Below are 23,330 nucleotides of genomic sequence, written 5' to 3' on the forward strand. Positions count from 1 at the left end.
TGGAAACTTATCACTGGGACTTGCCAGCACCAGGAAAACCTTTCAAGTGGCAAGGAGCCTAAGTATGCAACTCAGCCTTATTATTAAGGCCACACCCACCAAACTGTTAATATCCTTGCATTCCCAGAAGACCCAGAGCTCCAAAAAGATCAATGTTGCCCATTAAGGAAAAATAATACAATATGCGAACTGCAAGCCACAGAGGGCCTTCTTTTTGATGCTGGTTGACTTCTGCACTATGGTAAAAATAAATTCTGGAAAAAAGACAATGTCAGCATGATGCGAATGTAAAAAAATTTGACATTTAATCTCTGTATGTCTAGTGGCCCTTTAGGAAGCACTGTGGGATAAGAAATACATATATTTACTTCAATTTTTATTTAATTTTAATGGTAAACAAACTAGGAGGAAAAGTGTCCATGAATTCTCAAACTACTATATGATGCACAGAAGTTATACTGTTTTAAGTACAATTATTTATGAAAGTACCTTCATATTTGAATATAATGATTTCAGTTATCATGAATATAATGATTTAGGCAAAAGGAGTTTCATTATAGTGTCTACTCTCGAGGTTTTACTCTATCAAATGAATTTCTACAAAAGTGTTCTTTAAAATTTATGCCTTACAACAATCACCCAATTGTTATAGTATGTTATGAACACTAAAGTGTGTAGAAAAGAAAAAATTTAAACATCTTTAATTCTTGTGCACTTTTTGTTATAAAAATTGATACATATGCACCTTATCTTAGTGACTAATTAGAAGCATGAAACAATGATTAGTAACATTAACAAGAGACAATGCAGACACTAGAAGAGTATGAGCGCAATCACATGATTCTACCTCCCAAGCAAAAAAAGGACGCTATTTGAATTGTAGAGCGATAGTGGACTTTCTGCTTTATTTTTCCTCTTGACACAACAAAGACATAAGGGATAAAGTTTTAGATTCTAATAAAGTTCAAACCTAACTTTTATCAAAACAAATTAATGTTTGAATTCTAGAATAAAAACGCTAGAGCTGACTTTGTAAATGGTATAATTAAAAAGGGAACAACTGAATTATTAAATACCTTGCTCAAACACACACATCACCTGTCTAAGAAATTTTGAGACAATCAGTCATTCGGGTTTGCAGAATACCAAATGCATTTTTCTAAATGTCACAGAAAGGCTGAGCAGGACACTCTCTTCAAGGACACTCTGACTTTAGAGTGTTAACCACAGAGACAGATTAAGCTGTTTGTAAGACAGGAGAGTGGAAATATGCCATCTTGAGAAGTTACACAGAAAGGTCAATGTAAAGTCTAATAAACGTTAAGAATATAGGACAAAAAATACTATATAAAAAACTACAAGAAGGAAATTCACAAAAATTAGCAATTGAAAATATTTCTTTAAAACAAACTATTTGATTCTTTATTTTCTTTATCAAAATAATAACTAATTTCTCATAAGACAGCACTAGTATAGTTTTGCTTTATCTTTAAAAAACTCTTGCCCTGGCTGGTGAAGCTTCAGTGGATTGAGTACGGGCCTGCGAACCAAAAGATCATGGTTCGATTCCCTGTCAGGGCACATGGCTGGGTTGCAGGCCAGTTCCCAGCAGGGGATGCACCAGAAGCAACCATACATTGATATTTCTCTCCTTCTCTCCTTCCCTTCCCTTCTAAAGATAAATAAATAAAAATAAAAATAAAAAAAGCTCTATGCTAGCTGGCATTACAACACATAACATTTGAGCTAAATAATTTTAACCTTTATTAGCATGACTCTAGTGTAGTGTTAGTAAAAATCAAGACCACTTTAACAATTTAACTTTCTTTTTTTAAAACAATTTAAATTTTATTTTTATTTATATTTAGAGAGAGAGGAAGAGAAGGAGAGAAACATCAATGTACAGTTGCCTCTCATGTGCCCCCAAGTGGGGACTTGGCCTACAACCCAGGCACGTGTCCTGACTGGGAATTGAACCAGCGACACCTTGGTTCGCAGCCCACACTCAATCCACTGAGCTACACCAGCCAGGGCACAACTGAACTTTCTTGTAACTAATTATATAAAACTAGCTCCACATTCAATCTTGTATAAAAGAATACCTAGCCAATCAGAAAATAACCGGAAAAGCAAAATCAAGCATGTGGACTTTAAAAACAGTATGTTTTAAAGTAGAGTTTGATAGAATGTTTGACAACTTTGCCATGTTGTTGAAAATCAAAGTTTTATTCTTCCAGTAGGGACAATTATAAAGCTAGCACTTCCATTACACTGAGATATCAGAAGAAAATTGCAAAGTACAGTATTGATTTAACGACAAGAGATTGGTCTTATGTGTATTACCCAGCACCATTATTTTCTCTGTTAAAACAACCCAACTAAACACTTCAAATGCAAGGCTATTTATTTTTTGTTGATTTTCACAGGTGAGCCTTTGATGTTGAGTTTGTCCACAAAAGCATTTGCTCTTCTTCCATATTCAATGGCTGGACTTTGATGAGGTTTCTCCCTGAGAAATGTACATACGAACATTAATACCATTTTTTAAATGGTCAATGGTTTACAAATCAATGCAAACATGTTTAAAACCACTGTGAGTTAAGCACAGATTTATCTTAACAGTTCCTTAATGGCTTTGAAAAACACATGGCGGACTATTTCGCCTAACATTTAAGGAAGTGGCAGCTGCTTTCCTGAGAAAGATTTCACCATGTAGGGTTTTGACCATGCTGCCCAACGTGGTAGCCATATCACTTATATTTAAATTAATTAAAATAAAAATTAAAAATTCAGCTTCTCAGTGTCCCGGCCACATTTAAAATGTGACTCAATAGCGACATGTGGCTACATTTTGGGGCAGGACAGATACATAACATTTCATCCTTATAGAACATCATTTCAGAAAGTTCTGCCACATGGTTTTACTAGTTTACAGAAAATGCACCTCATAGGACCATAGATTTAGAGATCATCTACCAAGGACATGCTTTCTTTTACTGGCACCTGGATTTCGTAGTCAGTCTTATCACTGTTAGGTTTTGATCAACAAACTTTTTAAAGTGGGACAAATATTATCTAAAGTTAATATGGGAGCAGATTTTCCATAGTAAATATTAGGGCTCTAAACTCCTAAACAAGTATTTTAAAATGAAAGATGCTAGCACATAGAATTCTGCACAGACTTTCTGATTTATTTAATAACCCCTGGCCCCCCACCGGCTGTGTGAAGCCTTCCGCCCTATGCATGGGACCCCCCTCCTATACCCCCAGCAGGCCTGCTGTTTCAAGGCCTGTTGAGGTCTCTCTCTCATGCACGTGTAATTTCAATAGGAATTAGGTATCGTGTTCTCCATTCCCACACCCAGAGACCCAAATTTAAATCGCGCCTCTAGAAAATACACTAAATGCTAAACACTCATACACTAAACAGCTATACTTCGCAGCTATTCCAAAGGTAATTCCAAAGGATGAATAAACAAGTGTCTAAAAGTACATTTAGACTTTTATTAAATACTGCTTTTTGACTGATTAGGAAACTTTTGTTAAGCCTTTCAAATACAGTCCTTTAGCCTTTATCACCTCTCTTGATACCAGTGTCTTTACCTGACGCAAAATGTGACTTCCACCTACTGTATATCCACATTGAAATCTGTTTCACAAGAAAACTACATTGTAGCACGTCACTGTTCCTTGGAGAATTCAGCCCTTATCTTCTGAAGGATAATCTGAAGTGAGTTACTAATCATGTAAGCCAGAAATAGTATTGTTTTTAGGCATAAAATTAAATTTGTGTGGTATACCCAGACATAATGTAAAATTACATCTTTCACAAAAGATACTGTTGACAACAAACCGCTAGGATGTTCATGGGAACTTCTTGATGACAGAGGTAAAATTACATAACCTTTTTTTCCTAAGTCTTCTTAAAAGAACAGCATTTATTTTAGAAATAATGTTTACCTTCTTTTAAGTTCTCGGAATCCTGAATCCTCATGCCCAGCGCTCCGCACCCTGGTGTTTTCCAGATTGCGCCACCGTCCCCCCGGTTTGTACTTTAAAACCTCATTTTGCCACTCATCGTCAAAGGCATGGGCATCACCTACACTCAGTATTGAAACAAAGGGCAAGTGTTAAGGCACAATTGTCAGTAAATGCCTTGCTCCCCAGGCACGTCACACTACCCTGATCTGTCCATCAGCCTAACCTCAAGGTGGAGGCAGAAAACTGCTTCAGCTATAAAGGTTCTGACTCAGGGTGATATCGCCTTTTCTGTTTGTTCCTCCTGACAATTTTGTTTTGGATGATCTGGTTTCTCACGTACCTGCCTGCATATCATATTACTCTACCCAGTGGAGCGCTTGACCCAATTCACTGACTTGTACAGTCTTTATTACTGGGTTTCCCGTAGTGATCATCTTTTTCTCGGCAAGTAAACACTCCACCTGTGGCCAGCACTTCCTATTAACCTTACCATTTTCCTATGTCACTTTAGCCTCATACACTTCTGTTGTCAGTGTCTGAAGGCAAGTCTCCCACCTTGACTGTCAACTTATGTTATTATGAAATAGGTAATCTACCTTCCATAATAACAGCAATAGGTAAATGACAACATTCATTCTTTCAGATTATCTTTATCATAATGTATCCCTTCACTAAATTTTTCTTCAACATGTTAATTATGGCGAAGTATTCTGTACATATTTCAACGTGACATAATTACAGAGGTTAAAATTACAGAAAGGTTAAGACATTGTGGCCTCCATCTAATTACACAAGAATAAGTTTATCAAACTCCAACCCTAAGAGATATTCTTTTTCTAAAATTATACAATAATTCAAACCCTTTACTATGATAAAATATATTTATTCAGGATATTTTCTGAAAACAGGAGATGAATATAACTTAAAAACAACAATGATAAAAGTTATGATACAGGAAAGACAAGTTCTTCAAGAATGAATATAAAATCTAGACAGTTGAGAAGATTTACTTGATATACACATGATATGCTATATATTTATAATATATATTTCTAACAATACCAGATATTACAATTTTATCTACATAAAAGCTTAAATATCCAACAATATAGAAACTTTTAAATAAATTATGGCATATTCATGATAAAATTTTTAGGTAGCCATTTAGAATGCTTTTGAAAAATATAGATGACTGTTCACAATCATAATGGAGAATTAAAATAAGCACAATATAAATTATATAGATAGTAAAATATTAACTTTTAAAAAGTAGGTATATTTATTTATACATGAAATTATTAAAGAGAAATACATTCAATATTTAAAATTGAGATTACAGATGATTTTAATTTTCTTCTTTATGTTTTCTTATACTTTTCAAATGTACTTCTTTGAAAATAAGAAATATTTAACACCCATTTTGCTTACTTAATCTTAGTAAATAACAATTCAAAATATTCCATTTTCCAAATAGAAAAAAATAAATGATACTGAGCATTACCAAAAATTACTATAAAAACAGATCTGTTGTGAATTATGAAATCAAAATTACATTACTTTGTTAAAGTATTGCATACACATTCATAAACTACCTCAAACTGACATTTTATGAAATGTTTCTATGAAACACATTTAAGGTCCAGCAGCACCAGGTGCTGCTTTGACTTTAAGAGGAGGAATGCCATCTTCTGCAATAACTTACTTTCATTCATATTGATGAACTCCTGGTTGACCTCTTCATCTCCGGTCTTGTTGTTCTTTGATTTCTTAATGACATGAGCTCGGTCATGGAGATGATGGCCAATGGCCATTTTTTCTACTCCACTGTCAGAGTCTCTCAATGCCTTCCTAGTTTCCTTTATCTGTAAAAGTAAAAAATAAAAATTACTTATTATTACTATTACTTATTATTATCTTTCTTTTACATTTTATTTACTTATTTTTTGAGAGATGGGAAGGGGTGAAGAAAGAGCAGGGGTGAAACATTGATGTGTGAGAGATACATTGATTGGTTGCCTCTCACATGTCCCCAACTGGGGACCCAGCCTGCAACTCAAACATGTGCCCTGACCTGGAATTGAACTAGTAACCTTTTGGCTCACATGGCAGCACTCAATCCACTGAGCCACACCAACCGAGGCAAAAATTAACTACTATTTAAACATAGAGAGAATGGATATAATTCTAAACTCCTCAGGGACTACTCACTATAAGAATAAGACCCTCAAGTAAAAATAAACAATAACTCTACTGGTATAAAAGTAATGGATACTCAGTTCCACTACCAACCTGCAGTAAAATTATGGTAATAGTGCTGATCTTTCCTGAACTGCTTGAAATTAAAATGCCCAGGACAAACAGAACCAATACAATTTAACCTTTTCAAAAGTGTAATAAATACAAGAACAAAGAAAAGCAATGAAACAAAGCGCAGTGCCTTCTACACTGCCGTTGCACATGTGCCGGAACAGATGGGAAGCGTCCAGCAACGTGCCTGCGAGTGACAGCAAGTGATGACTCAGCAGGCACGTCGACGCGATTGAATCTCATGACTCCCACCTATGAACCCTATGGATTATTAGAATATCGACGATAGCCCCAAACTGCTAACATGGTTTGCTGTGGGATATCTCATTTATATTCTGTTTCCATTTAAGAAGCATGTCACTTACAACAAGGTGAAATTACAACATCTGAGATGAATTAGCTGCACTTGCAAAAGCATGATTAACAGGCATACCTTATATGTAAGAACTAAAAAAATGAACCACTCACATCACTGGGACAGGCAAATCTACTTTTTTAAATATAAGTACTAACCAAGATAGGGAGAAATGAGAACTCTCATACCAGAGTTGGTGGAAGCTGTGAGAGTAACTTAGTAATTTCCAATGAAAATGACACAAATCTCCTACAAACCAACAATACTATTCCTAGACCCCTTGCACAAAGAGACATGTTTAAATATGAATAAATAACAAAATTAGAAATACCTCATTACTTATCAATAGAAAAATAGATTTTAAAACTGTGGTATATTCATATTTTGGATACTGTTAAGAAGGCAAAGAAACCAGACATACACATATCTACTTGACTAAATCTCAGAAGCATATCATTGAGCAAAGTCAAGTAGCAGAGGACATGCAATGTGAAGCCATTTATACAAAGTTTAGAAACTTGAAAATAATTCCTTATATTGTTAATGAAGCACATGTAATAAAATTGTAAAAACATGCATAAGAACAATAAATTCCAGATATAAGAAAACAGCTCTCTTTGAGGGGGAGAAAAGGAAATGGGATCAGGAGGGCAGAGTGTACTGGAAGCTTTGACTGCATCTGCAAAGTTTTTGCTTCCAAAGAAAATAAAAAAGAGGCCGCTTAAAGCAAATACGGAACCACTGCACACTGGTCATCATAAGCAAACCAACAAACAATAACTGCTGGTGAGATCATGGAGAAAAGGGAACCCTAGTGCACTATTTATTGGTGGGAATGCAGATTGGTGCAGTCACTGTAGAAAACACTATGGAATTTCCTCAGAAAACTAAAAATAGAACTGCTTTTTGCCCAAGTGATCACACTGCTGGTATTATACCCTAAGAATCCTGAAACACCAATCCAAAGGAACCTATGTACCCCACTGTTCATAGCAGCACAATTTACAATAGCCAAGTGTTGGAAGCAACCTAAGTGCCCATCAGTAAGTGAGTGTATCAAAAAACTGAGGTACATTTACACAATGGAATACTATGCAGCAGAAAGAAAGAGGGAGCTCCTACCCTTTATGACAGAATAGACAGATCTGGAGAGCATTATGCTAAGTGAAATAAGCCAGGTGACAAAAGAATAATACCATATAATCTCACCTATAAGTGGAACCCAGTCAACAAAACAAACAAGCAAGCAAAATAGAACAAGAGACATTGAAATAAAGAAGAAACTGACAGTAACTGGAAGGTGGGGGGGATAATGGGAAAGAAGGGCAAAGGTCATCAAGGAACACATATAAAGGATCTGTGGACAAAGCCAAAGGTGGGGAGGACTGAGGGTGGGAAGTGGGGGTGGGTGGGGCAGGAGAAAGTGGCATCAGGAAAATGGAGACAACCGTACTTGAACAACAATAAAAAACCCAGAAAAAAAAAGAAAAATGTGATTTGACTAAACTGGGTGAAAGGAATATCATACGATTCTTTATATCCTTTCTGTCTACTTGTAATATTTCATGAGTTGAAAAAATATATTTACTTCAAATATAATATATTAAAAGTAGACACTTATTTTATGAAACATAGACTCCTTTCAGTGTCTACGTAACTGTCAACATGTAAAGGTACTACACATCAATAGATAGTTACATGGAAAAAACGTGGGATTGGGGAGACAAGAAATGCTTAATTGTTCTTCACAGTAACGTGGGTCTTCTCCGCTCCACACACCCCGAGTACCAGGTTGGATTTTAATAATTAGCATTTGGCATAGGCGCTCTACTTTCCCACAACTTTATAAAGCTCTAAGAATGCTTAGAAAACACTCACTCCTCCTGGAGCCCGACGGGTTTGAGTTGAGGCCTGGAAAACCTTGGGTGGTTCGTCTCCTACTTTGGAATAAGTCATAACTGAGGAAGAAGTAAACGAATGTCCATTTGGATCCATTGAAAGGTGATCCTAGAAATATAAGTTGTAAATCCAGAGAGTTTAGTCAAATGAAGAGTTGGTGTCAGAGAACTCAAGTAAGTAACCACACTGACTGGAAGTTCTAGGAAGGACACTGCACCATCAGTACGGCATGTCCAATGGCACCCCAGGAAGGGCCTAACTTCCTTCCATCTTAGCCACCAGTTTCCGCTGTCCTCTCGAGGAGTAATACGTGATTCACCCGAAGATTCTTAAGTCTTTGGGACCTAAGACTTTCGGCTTAGATTTAAATACATTGTAGACGCCATGATAGTTTGAGTCAGTGGTTGATGCTTGTGTGCCAACTTGCCCATGTTGAACCAATCAGTATATACCAAGAGTTTATACCTCCTGTGGGTACCAGTTTGCTGCATTACTAAAATTGCTCTGAAATGATCCTTAGATTTCAAATTAGATGACTAAAATAATATGGATCTGTTTCATATCAACTCAAGTTACTGTTTTGACATTAATATTATGAGCAGAAAAGTAAGAGTTTTAGTATGTTTTTAATAAGTATTTGGACTATATGAATCCAATCCAATGTCTGAACATCATACCTGAGATTTCTATTGTCAGATTTTTTTCTTAAACACCCAAACTTAACTTCCTAGATGACACAATTCCTTTTAAGTAGACATGTTATAAAGTAATAAAAAAATCTAAATTCATATAAAATGTTCAGTTACAGCAGTGACCTTCAGCAGAACAAATTCTTCTGAGGTTGCATTTTTTTCATTTTGAAAATTAATGCTATTTTTTAAACTTGTAGGTTGTGAAACCAATATTGTGGGTTGTGACCAAGATTTTGAAAATATTAAATAAAATAGAAAATATCAGCACATATTGTAAATGTTATGATCATTTTCTCATGAAATATTTTTCAGGTATATTCAGGATCATGATATAAGATGTATTTTTCAACTACTTGTACTGTGGTTAAAAAGAGTTTGAAGGCTACTTTAAAATTTGGTGCCGATAACTGAAAACAATGTTCCCATCCATTTTTTTAGTACTTACAAAGTTTCTTTGTAATTCCTGCACACTGTTTCGCATATTTAACATCATTCGGTCCATGGCCTGAAAAGGGTTGACATCTGTACGCTACAGGGCATTAAGAAGTATGTTATTAACTATAACACAAAAGAAACAAACCAACCTTTCCAAAATTTTGTTTCTCAAGTTATGCAGCAGGATCTCATGCAGTAATTGTCCAAACAAAGATAATTTAAAGACTGTATGATGAAAATGATTTGTTAAAGAAAGAATTAAAGAATACACAAAATCCCAAACGGCCAACTTAAAAATGATTAGGAGGCCATAATACTATAAATACAAGCATATATACACAAACATACAATTGCATCAAAACAGCTTCTTCTTGTATTATTAACTATGTATTATTTTCTGTAAGAACCACAAGCCTACTTTTGCCTCACCCTGTACATGCAAGAACATACAAATATACATACACATGTCATTCGTCAGCTTGCTCAAAACATAATTTAGTTAATATTTAAACACAGAATGATAAGTCTGGGCTGGAATAGCTCTAGCATAGACTAGTCTTTAAATCTTTCCTTCTTCCCTCTTCTAACACCCCACCACACAAACAAATAAAACTTGGGCATAAGATACCAGGGTCACCTCCAGTGCCACGTGGCTGACAGAAGTGGAGTCAGCCCTCCTTTCCACCATCGTAGTGTCCGAGCAATAGGAGTTAACTCACTCTACTAATAGGCCTTGAATTTGTTGCCTAGCACTGACGGCTCAGTAGGGCACGCCTTTGAAGCACAACTATACTCTTGCAGGAGGAAAGCTAATAATCCTCTAGAACAGTGGTTTCTTAGTCAAGAGACATTGTGACTCCAGGGGCATTCTCCAGGGAAATACTGTTTGTCACAGTTGAGGAGGGTGAATGACTGGCGTGTAGTGCAGAGAGGCCAGGGATACTGCTAAACATCTTACCCCTCATGACCAAAGGGTTACAGGCTTTTTTCTCTCTGTGCTCCCACAGCCTGCTGAACTTCCTGACGTTTCACTGATGACCCTGCTATAACTGCTTCTTTTCTTCATTTCTCCCACTAAAAACTTACATCAGAAAGAACAAATGTTATAGGTGAAACTTTAAGGAGACAGATGGCTGAAGTCTGGCACCAGAGAATTAAAACAGAAGTTTTTTTCACGAGAGTGTAGATGCATCCATAGGAAATGTTCCAAAGTCATGCCATTCTCTGCTACTCCTCAGATGGCCTTTGAGTGGGTTAGAAACTAGCATCACAGAAATTAGGACCCAAGCCCAAAGAAACAAGTGGGAGAAGGGCTGGTTGCGGAGCAGGCATATCTGGACGTGGGAAAGAAAAAGCAGCGTGAACAAACTGCCAACAGAAAGCAGATGATCTGGGCTTGTCCAGATGTGCCTGCGTGTCTACAGTCCGCTGCTTCTTCACCCTTTGGAGAGTCACCATAAGCACGTCTCCAACTTTCAGTCCCTTTTGTACATCAAGTGAATGTTCATTCGTGTACAAAAATCTCCTTTTTATTTTTGAAGAGTGATTTTATATAGGTTAACAGCACTTTAGAAAACAGATGCCAAAATGCTCTAAAATAAATTTAATACATGAAACAGGTTTTCAGTACAAATATTAAAAAGCCATTATAAAAGTGAAATTGCATGCCAATTAAATTTGCCTGAGTTAATGAAAAATAAATATCTGTTAAAAATAATTTTGTATGTCTAATGATACGAACCATACCACCAAAACTGCCAAAAGGCACAAGAGAACTCCTTGCCTAGAAAAAAAATCCAATTAATTTTGGTTATGATATTTATTACATGATAATCCTTGAAAAAAGAAATGCATTATATGCTCACATAGTTCAGCACTAATAAAATTACAGAGCTTTTTAATCAAACAGAACTCAACATACATTTTTTTCAATTCTCTGCTCATTGTTCATTGAATAGCCTCGCGGGAGCCTGGTGGACAAATTGGGGAGGCCATATATCACTTTTAAATATGACTACTCTAGTATTTATTCAAGGCAGTTGAAAAAGTATTTGCTATAGATTAAGACATAGATTTATCAAAGGAAAAGCAAATTCACACCAACATTAATTAAAACATAATGTACAATAATTAAGATTATACCATCTTTGCTTAGCTATTTCATATTTTTAAAAGGTCAATTAATCTTGCCTGCAACTGATTAAAAATAAAAATTTATCTACATTAATAACACTTCAAAAAATTTGTAGAGATTTTTGACAAAAAATTTAATAAATACCTCCTAAGAACTAATTTGTTTAGTAAACAATACAAACTTCAGAAAGAATCTCACAAACAGATTTAAAAGTGTTTAAGGTCTTTGATAGGCAAAAGAATGTTAAGTATCAGAATGTTAAAATGGAATAATCAAGTGTAATAGTTCAAAAATTATACTCCTTAATAGGTACAGATGAATAAAAATAAAATTTTAAATACATGTCTACAAATTAAAAACTTTCATTACTTGAGAGTTTCGAATGTTGAAAATAAATTTTGAATTTCTGGGTGAAAGGTATATATAGTCAGTGATAGATAATTTTCTTCTCGTGTAACAATGTTGAAAAATAGAGAAAATTGTTTAAATTAAAAATTATATGTCAAATTATTTATACTTATATTGTGTATCTACAACAGTAAATTCCAAACTGTATTGAACACACCAATAAAATTCCTCTTTTTATTTCTTTTTTATTGACTCTGGCACCATCACTCAATCTAAATGTTAGCTGTCCAGAAGTCACATCTTCCATTATAAATTGCCTAATTAAATACATTTTAAAAACTTCCAAACAAAATGGTGGCATAGGTAAATATGGCTCACCTCTTTACACAACCACATTAAAATTACAACTAGATTATAGAACAATATCAGTCCGAATTGACAGAAATAGAGTTGAATGGAAGTCTGACAACTATGGAATCAAACCACATCCATCCAGACTGGTAGGAGGGGTGGAGATGTGGAACAGGCTGGCCCCACACACATGTGTGATAGATAAAAATTCAGGAGGGATATCTTGGGAGTGAGGAGGCCCAGCCCCACACCGGGCCCCCCAGCCCAGGGCTCCAGTCCCAAGAAGTTAAATCCCCATAACTTCTGGCTGCGAAAACCAACAGGGACTGAGTCGGTGGAAGAAACTTTTGGAGTCCCAAGCACTACCTCTTAAAGTACCATAAAAAACTGAGACTCATTCCCTCTGAGCTTCAGCACTGGGGTAGCAGCCTGAAAGGCATACAGAGCAGAAGGGAAGTGTCTGGCATCAAGGCAAGAGCTGGGGGACAGCTTTTTCCCAGACAGAAAGGAGGGCAGAGACACAGAGCCAGCTGGCAGTTGCCACATCTGAGACTCCATCAACCTGGCTAACACTGTTTGCCTCATCCTGGACATCCCCTCGGGCTCTATCCCTCCCAACTTACAGCTGTTAATAGTAGTTTTTTCCATATGAATGGCTGGTCTAGGCTCAAGCTTCACAACTTCTTATATCCTTCCAAACATGCAACAGCTGGCCTCAGTGAGGCCCCAGTGATACCCCAGCCCCTGTACCTCTTGCTAAGTGGTCCCAGGCAGGGCACTAGCAGAGCCAGCCTAGATTCACAGCTTCGCTTTCCCTGGGGAATCTCCAAGCCCAGCACAGGTTGGGTGTGGGCTGACCCTGGCCTGCATCACCAGTGAAAATCCAAGCCCTGTGCACCTAGTGGACAGCTACAGATCACTTCTGGAGTACCATGACCCTGCCCTTGCATGGCTGATCCCCCACAGAGGGTGAAGGCTAGTGGTCAGTGGTCACACCTAATCTTTGTAACTGACTGGCCTGGGTAAATCTCTGCCATTGATCTGCCAACATCAACCAAGATTCACCTACAAGAGAAGGGTATAGTTAGCCTAAACAAATGGCACACACTGAGCCCCACGATTGGGTAATAGGGGAAGCTGTGTGACTGGACCCTACAGAACACCTACTACATTATGCCACACTACTAAGACAGGGAGTCATAGCAGCTCTACCTAATACACAGAAACAAACACAGGGAGGCTGCCATATTGAGGAGACAAAGAAACATGGCCCAAATGAAAGAACAGATCAAAACTCCAGAAAAAGAGCTAAAGAAAGTGGAGATAAGCAATCTATCAGATACAGAGTTCAAAACACTGGTTATAAGGATGCTGAAAAAATTTAGTGAGGACCTCCCCAGCATAAAAAAGATCTAGTCAGATATGAAGGATACACTAATTGAAATAAAGAATAATTTACAGTGAAACAACAGTAAAATGAATAAAGCCAGGAATCCAATCAATGATTAGGAACACAAGGAAGCAAAATAAAGCAAAACAAACAAACAAACAAACAAAAAACAAAACCACAACCAGTCAGAATAACAAGAGAGAAAAAGAATCCAAAAAAATGAGGGTCGTGTAAGTAGCCTCTAGAACAACTTCAAGTTTTCCAACATTTGCATCATGGGGGTGCCAAAAGGAGAAGAGAAAGAGCAAGAAATTGGAAAGCTATTTGAAAAAATAATGAAAGAAACCTTCCCTAATGTGGTGAAGGAAATAGACATGTAAGTCCAGGAAATACAGAGAGTCCCAAACAAGATGGATGCAAAGAGGCCCACCTCAAGACACATTATAATTAAAATGCCAAAGGTGGAAGATATAGAGACAGTCTTAATTGCAGCAAGAGAATACCAGTTAGTTACGTACAAGGAGGTTCCCATAAAAATGTCAGTGATTTATCAAAAGAAACTTTGCAGGCTAGAGGGGACTGGCAAGACACAGTCAAAGTCAAGAAAAGCAGGGACCTACGGCCAAGATTGCTCCACCCTGCAAAGCTATCATTAGAATGGAAGGGCAGACAAAGAGCTTCCCAGACCAAAAAAAAAAAACCCAATAAAAACAAAAAAACTAAAGGAGTTCATCACCACCAAACTATTATTATATGAAATGTTAAAGGGACTTATTTAGGAAGATCAAAACTATGAACAATAAAATGGCAATGAATACATATCTATCAACAACTGAAATCTAAAAAAAACAAACTAAGCAAACAAGAAGGAAAGTCAGAATCATGAATATGGAGAATGTTTTGATGGTTGCCAGATGGGAGGAGATATGTGGGAATGGGTGAAGAGGTGAGGGGATTATGAAGTACAAATAGGAAGTTACAGAGTAGCCTTGGGGGTGTAAGGTACAGTGTAGGAAATGGAGCAGCCAGAGAACTTATATGCATGACCCATGGACGTGAACATGGTGTAGTGGTTGCCTGAGCCAGTGGAGGGTGCTGGTGAAGGGGAGTGAAGGGGAATAAAGGGGAAAAATTGGGACAACTGTAATAGCATAATCAATAAATTATAATTAAAGAATAAATAAATATAAATATTAAATTATTTAGTTTTAAACATTAACCTACCCAAAATGGAGAACTGCCTTAAAACTAGTCCCATTAAGAAATCATGAAATGAAAAAAAATGCTCTTAAGACGAACGCAAGAATACTGCATAGCTGATGCATAGCTGTAGGAGTCTGTTTTCCCTCATAATATGGATGATGAAAATGACAAGTGTCAGAACGTGGGCCAAAAATATTTTTGAAAGGATTAAGGTGTCTATTTTAAATATATTTAAATATATTTTTCATCTACTATGCTTAAAAGCATCAGCATAATTTCTTACCGCTCCATCAAAACACTCTCATTTTAAAACATAACTTCATGAAAAGAGAGAAGAGCTTTGTATACATTTTTATTAAAAGTTCAAATAAGCCCTGGCTGGTGTAGCTCAGTGGATTGAGCGCAGGCATGCGAACCAAAGGATAGCGGTTCAATTCTCAATCAAGGCACATGCCTAGGTTGCAGGCCAGTTCCCAGCAGGGGGACTCATGAGAAACAACCATACACTGATATTTCTCTCCCTCTCTCCTTCCCTTCCCCTCTAAAAATAAGTAAAATCTTTTAAAAAATTCAAATAGACTGTCCTGACCCATGTGGCTAAACTGACTGGGCATCGTTCCACAAAGTGAAAGGCTATCGGTTCAATTCCCAGTCAGGGCACATGCCTGGGTTGTGGGTTCAGTCCTGGGGGGGTGTGTATAAGAGGTAACCAATCCACGTTTCTCTCTCACTAGGTATTTCTATCCCTCTCCTTCCCCTTCCCTTCCTCTTTCTCTAAAATTTAAATAACTAAAATCCTAAAAGATAGGTCAAATAGATCAGGAGAGGTAGCATGCTCGAAAAGCCTCTGGTTTACTTGGCTGTGCTCTTTTCGAACTTAGCAGCACTGGCTTCCATCTTCTGTAGTTAATTTCTAATTTTTGTTTTAGGCACAGGTATCCAGGAAAGTTGGATTTACTTTCATCTCCAGTGGATGATGACCAGCAAGATTACAGCTGATGTTGATAGGCAGCCTCTATAAGAACTTTACAGCTGAATTAAAAACACATCTCCTTTCTATACTTACGAGGGGATAAAATGGTCACTTCTTGCTTCTTTCACAAAGCTATGAGTGGCGCATTTATGTACATAAATACAAAACCCTGTATAATAGCCGTACTCTTTCCTTGCTTTGGTTATAGCAGATATTCAAGATATTTCAGTGCTCATGTGATAAATAAAATTTCAGAATGTCACATTTGATTTTTCTGCCCTCTTTGGTAATTTTTCCCTGGATCTTAATTTTAGACACTAATGGAAATTGATAAAAGTCAGTCTCTCTCTCTTTATATATATGTATGAACACCACTATTCACTAATTATAGAAAACTAATTAGAGTGTGAATAATAGAGTAAATATGTATATAAAAAAGGATGTGAACATACTTTCACTTAAATTGCAAATGCAATTCTATCCATCAAACTTCTTAGTAGTACTTAAAATATTTTGCTGTATTTAAGATGATTGCAAACATAAAATATATAACTTTTTTCATGGAAGATTCTGGAGCTTTTCTAATTGACTGATTTAACGCTTACTAAGTTCCAAATATCCACATTTCACCTGCAGATTCATCTTTATAGAAACTCCTATGGATTTTGTGTTCTAGAACTACCATTCCTGAGTCTGAAAAAGGAATAAACAGAAAATAGTTAAGATATATAACCATCCTGAGGTTTGTTTTTATGTTGAGTATGTTTGTAACCTTCTAGCTTTGCTCTCAGACAAGACTTATGAAAATACATTGCAGTTACCAAGACTTTTGATATAGTTACAAGTTAATCTAAGTGTTAAATTTCTGAAACTTAGATTGACTTTGAAGAAGTCAATTGACTATGAAGAAGACTGGATTTTCCTTGTTCAATAAGGATAAAGCATCATGCTATAGCTTTGGCTTCTATTTTAAAGTGAAAAAAAGAAAGTGTTATAAGGGATAGGAAGGATATCTCTTTGCCCGTTCTAATTTAAGACAGGTGAACAATTCTAAGGTGAGGACAAATCACAAATATACATATAAAAAATAATGCTTTAAGCTTGGCTTATAATATGTAACCCTATGACCCAAAAAGTTTTGGTGGCACCGTGAAATGCTACACAGCTCCATTTCATTGTGAAAGAGTTCAACTTTCCAACAGGCCCCTCACTTTGCAGAATAGTTATTTCCATAACATATGTTCCAGCCATATCTGAGCATGATAGATATATTCTTCCGTAACACCATTCTTCAAATTCCGACAGGACCTTCTCACTAACGTTAAAAGAAAGAACTTACGGTCAAGTGATTTTCCCCATCATCACGTCCTGTACGACCATGAGCTCTTCTTCTGCCATCAGAGATGCTAAGCAAGTCTCTTCCAAAAGGTTCAGAAAAACTTCTCATCATCTGGCGCATACTTTCTCGGTGAGCATTAAAAGAATCACTGTTGAAAATACATATAATCGTGTAAGAATAAATGTTGGAATTTAAGCAATAAGTAGGCAAATACTACAGAGGTATTTTGAGGAAATATGTTTGTTAAAAGAGACAAAAGGACAATTGAGGAGAATAGAATTACCTCATAAAAACCTGCTAGTCATGAATACAATTTGTGGAAATGGAATTAACTTTATAAAGACCTACTATTCATAAATACAAAACTGTTCTATTTCTTATTCACTGTAATTCACTTATGTATAATAATAAAAATATACCTTCCCTTGCCCTTATAAAATATAAATGATAAACATAAAGTAACACACGTCTGTTAGCAAACACCTGCACTGAGGGCAATGGCACAAAGACTGAAAAACTCTGCTACCAGGTGGAGACCAGCATGGGCAGTCAACAGTATAAATTCTAGTCAGCACTGAGAAAGAATGCTGGCTCATTACTTACTTTTTAAAATTAAATTTATTGGGGAGACATTGGATGATAAAATTATGTATGTTTCAAGAGTACAATAAATCATCTCTGTATTGCATTGTTTACCACCCAAAGACAAATCTCCCTTTTACCCCCTACTACAGCCCCCCACCCTCCGTTCCCTCCAGTGACCACCACGCTGTTGTCTCTATGAGTTTTTGTCTTGTTTGTTCATTTGCTGCTTCCAGTTTTATGTCCCATATCTAAGCGAAATCATATGGTTCTCGACTTTTTCCAACTGACTCATTTTTTTTATTGCTCAATTACAGTTGTCCCAATTCCGCCCATCCCCAACCCCCGGCTGCTTTCTCCTGCCTCCATCTGACTTATTTGCTTGGCACAGCACTCTCAAGATCTATCCATGTTGTCACAGATGAGGGTATTTCATGTTTTCTTATGGCTCAGCAGTATTCCATTGCATACACGCGCCACATCTTCTCCATGCAACCATCTACTGAAGGACACTTCAGTTATTTCCACACCTTGGCCACTGTCAGTAATACTGCAGTAAACACAGAGGTACACATATCTTTATGAATTAAAGTTTTCAAAATGTTAGGGGAGATACCAGAAGAGGGGGTGCTGGGTCATATGGTAACTAAATTCTCAATTTTTTAAAAAGATTTTTTAAAATTTATTTTTAGAGAGAGGGGAAAGGAGGGAGAAAGATAGAAATGTCAGTGTGTGATTGCTTCTCACACAGCCCCTACTGGGGACCTATCAGGAGTTCATTCATTTTTATTGCTAGGTCCATTGTATAATGTGTATATGATTATATCACAATAAAGTAACAAAACTGTGCCTAAGTTTTTGCTGTTATGAATAAAGCTTCTACTAACATCGATGAACTGGTCTTTGTGTGTTCATAGTTTCATTTCTCTTGAGTAAAATACCTAAAAGTGGGATTGCTGGATTGCATGGTAAGAGTGTGTTTAATTGTATAAAACAGTGAACTGAGAGTTCCAGGTGTGCTACATTCGTGCTGACACTTGGTATTGTCAATCTTCTTAATTTTAGCTATTTCAGAGGTGTTGTAATAATATCTTATTGGGCTTTATTTTGTATTATTTGTCATTCATATATCTTCTTTGGTAAAAATGACTGTTCAATTTAAAACACCAGGTTGTTTGTCTTATTAAGGATCTGTACTCTAGACATGACTTTTATCAGATATATATTTGCATTTTTTCCCAGTCTTTAACTTGCTTTTCAATTTTTAAAAAATTTTAATTCAATTATAGTTGTCCTCATTTCTTCCCCATTACTCTCCCCTGCCCTACCCACTCCCAGCTCCCACATTTAATCCCCCCAACACCTTTGCCTTGTCCATGGGTCCTTTATACTTGTTCCTTAATGACCCTTCCTCTTCTTTTGCCCATTATGCCCCTCGCTGTGCCCCTCTTGGTCACTGTCAGTTTGTTCTTTATTTCCATGTGCCTGGTTCTATTTTGCTTGTTTGTTTTGTTAATTAGGTCCAGTTAACGGTGAGATCATGTCGTATTTGTCTTTCACCACCTGGCTTATTTCACTCAGCATAATACTCTCCAGTTCCATCCATGCTGGCACAAAAGGTAGGAGCTCCTTCCTTCTTTCTGCTGCATAGTATTCCATTGTGTAAATGTACCACAATTTTTTGATCCATTCATTTACTGATAGGTGCTTAGGTTGTTTTCAGCACTTGGCTATTGTAAATTGTGCTGCTTTGAACAGTGGGGTGTATAGGTTCTTTTGAATTGGTGTTTCAGGATTCTTAGGGTATAATCCCAGCAGTGGAGTTGCTGGGTCAAAGGACAGTTCCACTTTTAGTTTTCTGAGGAAATTCCATAGTGTTTTCCAAAGTGGCTGCACCAGTCTGCATTCCCACCAACAGTGCACTAGGGTTTCCTTTTCTCCACAACCTGGCCAGCACTTGTTTGTTGATTTGGTTATGATGGCCATTCTGACTAATGTGAAGCATCCTTTCACATGTCTCTGGGTCCTCTGTATGTCTTCATTGAAGAAGTGTTTATTCAGGTCCTTTTTCCATTTTTTAAATTGGATTGTTTTCTTATTCAGCCATACAACTTATTCAGCCATACAACCATGAATTTTTGTTAGTTTTTTTTGTATTCACCAGACTATGACCTTTGTGCAGTAGTTACTTCTAACTTAGTTTTCTGTTTGTCTTTTCTTTCATCTTTGTTTCTCTAATTCCAAGTCTTTTTTTATATTTTATTTTTTAATTAAAGTTCCCTTTCAATATTATTTTATTTTAGTTTCAGGTATACAGCATAGTGGTTACACAGATACATACTTCCCCTGAGACTTGAAACAAAAGAGAAACAGATTCATAGATAGAACTGACTGATGGTTACTAAGGAATTTGGAAAGAATTAAGGAGTACAGATTGGCAGTTACAAACAGTCACAGTGATGTAAAGTACAGCACTGGGAATACAGTGGACAATACTGTGAAATCTATGTACAATGCCAGGTGGGGAACCAATTCCAGTTCTCATAACATTTCACATATCTTTATAAATTGTATTTGATTACTTTTACAATATGAAGAATAAGTAGAGCTTAAAAGTAAAGGAAAGAATTGTAAGAGGAAGGCAGAAGTAGACAATCTAAGGGGAGTAAGATAAAAGAGTAATTTATGTTGATTGTTCTATCGTATCTTCTTGGATTTCCCATCTGAAAAGTTAAAAGGTTTCCGTTTTTATTTTACATCTTCTAATATAGGACATTGAACTGTAGTATATTTTGCAAAATGTTTTGACATAATTCAACTTAATTTCAGTTAGGAATACTATAAACTTGATTATGTAGTCTGCTAGACTAATGAACTCACCATATATATGTGTGTGGTAGACAGCTTCCACAATGACCCCTAATGATCTCCCCTCACTAGTGTTCATGCCCTCACATAGTCTCCTCCCCTTAAGTATGAGCTGGACTTGCTTCTAACAGAAAACAACAGAAGTGATGGGGTTTCACTTCCAAAGTTAGGTTTTTAAAACGACTGTGGCTTCTGCTTGGGTGTTCTCTCAGCGGGATGGCTTACTCTTGCAGAAGCAGCTGTCTCGTGTGAGGCAGCCCTATGGAGAGGCCCACACAGATGAGCTTGGAAGCAGAGTTCTGAGACCAGCCAGCAACCATGTTGGAAGTGGAAGTGGATTCTACATCAGTCAGGCTTTGAGATGACCACAACCTGGACTCAGGCCTGTTTGCAGCTTCCTAAGTAACGGTAAGTCAGAACCACCCAGGGAAGATGTTTCTGAATTCCTGAGTGACAGGAATTAGGACATAATAAGTATTTGTTTTAAGCTAGGTTAGGCAGCAATAGATCACTAATACATGTTACATCCCAAAGAGCAGTGAATAGCACATTTAAAACTCCCTTCATTCTAAGTGTTCTATTTTGTTGGCTTCATCTAAAGACTGGAAGAGAAATAAATACAAATCTATAAAAATAAGTAGTTTACCAGTAGATCTATTTCTGCATCTTAAGAAATGTTCTACAGATTTTTCACAAAATTTTAGACTGCATTTGGGATCAAATGAATTAAAACACAAGATTCTAAGGCATAAAACAACCTCATTGGAGGGTGGGGCTCTCAGACAGACTCAGTCTCATTCCAGAGCAGCTGAAAGTGAGGTACGAGAAGCCCGTGGAGCTGTCGACCAGGAGACACAGGTTCATGAATTAAAACACTTGGGCCAGAAAAGAACCAACCCTGATGTAAATGAGCACATCACACCCTCGTAATCAGGAGTCACCTTCCTAATCAAGGAGGAAGTTCAGAACTGCAGGCACTGCTCACGATGGAGGTGCTTCTCTCTTACAGCATGCGCCCAGCTGAGTGAGCACTCTATTTAAGAATGGTAAACCACTGCTCCCAAATGAGGGAGAGATGATCTGATACAAAGGAAAATTCAATAAACATTTTTATGCATACTGTGTGTTAAGCACAGAGGCTGGAGGAATTTAGAGTCTGACAGAGAAGTGAGACTTATGTTTTAAAATTAAGGTTATAAAACTTGGACATTGTAGTTTACTATTGCTTCTGTGACAAATTACCACAAATTTAGTAACTTAAAACAACACAAATTATTTTCGTATAGCTCTGGGGGTCAGAAGCCCAGAATGGGTATTTGTGGGCAAGAGTCAAGGTGTTGGCAGGGCCATGTTCCTTGTAGCAGGGCACAGACAGTGTCCTTGCTCTTCGCAGCTTCTAGAAAATGCCCGTGTTCCTTGGCTTGCAGTCCCTTTCTCCACCTTCAAAGTCTGCAGCATAGTGTCTTCAAATCTCCCACTGACTCTTTCATATTTAAAGGACTCTCCTGGTAAATGCTGCCCGCGTAAATAATCCAGGTTACTCTCCTACATTAAGGTTAGCTGATTAACAACCTTAATTTCATCTGTAATTTTAATTCCCCCTGGCCATGTACGATAATGTATTAAATGGTTTTAAGCATTAGGACTTGGACATCTTTAGTGGGTCCATTATTCTGCCTATCACTGATATATTCCTAGAATCACATTATGTAAAACAATTCCAACTGCTCTTGCCTGTCTATATAAGATAGTCTTAGAAGATTGAAATGCTATGCAATGCAGCCTGTGAGTAACCTGGCACCAGTACGCTGAATGGGATTTCTATGGCTGACGATTAAGACCGCAATAAAGAACATAAACCTGAGTTAGGATAAGCCAAACGGGATTTTGAAAGCATCAGCTCCTGAAGAAGTATCCACATCAAGGGCAGCGCGCTCTCTGCACTAACAGCCCGATTTGTAACTGTTATTTCCTGCTATAATTCAAGGGGGCTTTTGAGGTATTTATGAAACCAGTAAATGATTGCAAAGTTAAAAACAGGAGTTTATGAACTCCATAACAATAAAAACAACTTTCTGTTCCTAATGTAGCAAAGAAGCTTCTAGTACACACACCCCTGACCCCTCCCCTAAGCCCTTTCCTGATACTGTCTCCTTTATCACTGAAAATCTCTGTCATTTATACTTGGGTCCTTTACTTTCTTGTAGCTCATTCACTTTATTTCTTTACAAGTCCTTTTTCCTTCCTTCCACCTCTAAATTAAAACTCCCCAAATCAGCCTAACTCTCCAATCACTGAAACCCGAAGTTGCTTTCCTAACCCTTGAATTCTCCAGCGTTTCTAACCTGAGGGACAATACACTATTCGGAGCCTTGTTTTATGAACTTCTCTAAAATCTCCTTTGATAGTTCAGTTTCCTTCTTGTCCTCGGCACCGCTTCCTGGTCCCACAGACACATTACTGCTGTTTCAAA

General features: G+C 37.0%; 1 protein-coding gene across 3 annotated transcripts in view; it reads right to left on the reverse strand.

The window, feature by feature from the left end:
• Positions 1 to 2,205: 2,205 nt before the first annotated feature.
• Positions 2,206 to 23,330, reverse strand: part of MLF1 (myeloid leukemia factor 1) — a 32,748-nt gene continuing 11,623 nt past the window's right edge. For 2 of the 3 annotated variants that reach the window (XM_053658019.1, XM_053658020.1), the window contains 7 exons: positions 17,408 to 17,555; positions 11,411 to 11,452; positions 9,680 to 9,763; positions 8,522 to 8,650; positions 5,684 to 5,843; positions 3,961 to 4,099; positions 2,206 to 2,509 (listed from right to left, as the gene is read on the reverse strand). In XM_053658019.1, coding sequence (XP_053513994.1) covers positions 2,404 to 2,509; positions 3,961 to 4,099; positions 5,684 to 5,843; positions 8,522 to 8,650; positions 9,680 to 9,763; positions 11,411 to 11,452; positions 17,408 to 17,555 — 808 coding nt within the window. In that variant the 3' untranslated portion in view covers positions 2,206 to 2,403. The remainder of the gene's footprint in view (positions 2,510 to 3,960; positions 4,100 to 5,683; positions 5,844 to 8,521; positions 8,651 to 9,679; positions 9,764 to 11,410; positions 11,453 to 17,407; positions 17,556 to 23,330) is intronic. The other variant, XM_037126378.2, reaches the window with a different exon arrangement.

The sequence above is a fragment of the Artibeus jamaicensis genome, unplaced genomic scaffold (assembly GCF_021234435.1).
Source record: "Artibeus jamaicensis isolate MK-2021 breed Jamaican fruit bat unplaced genomic scaffold, CSHL_Jam_final scaffold_474, whole genome shotgun sequence".
In the NCBI taxonomy this organism is placed as follows: Eukaryota; Metazoa; Chordata; class Mammalia; order Chiroptera; family Phyllostomidae; genus Artibeus; species Artibeus jamaicensis.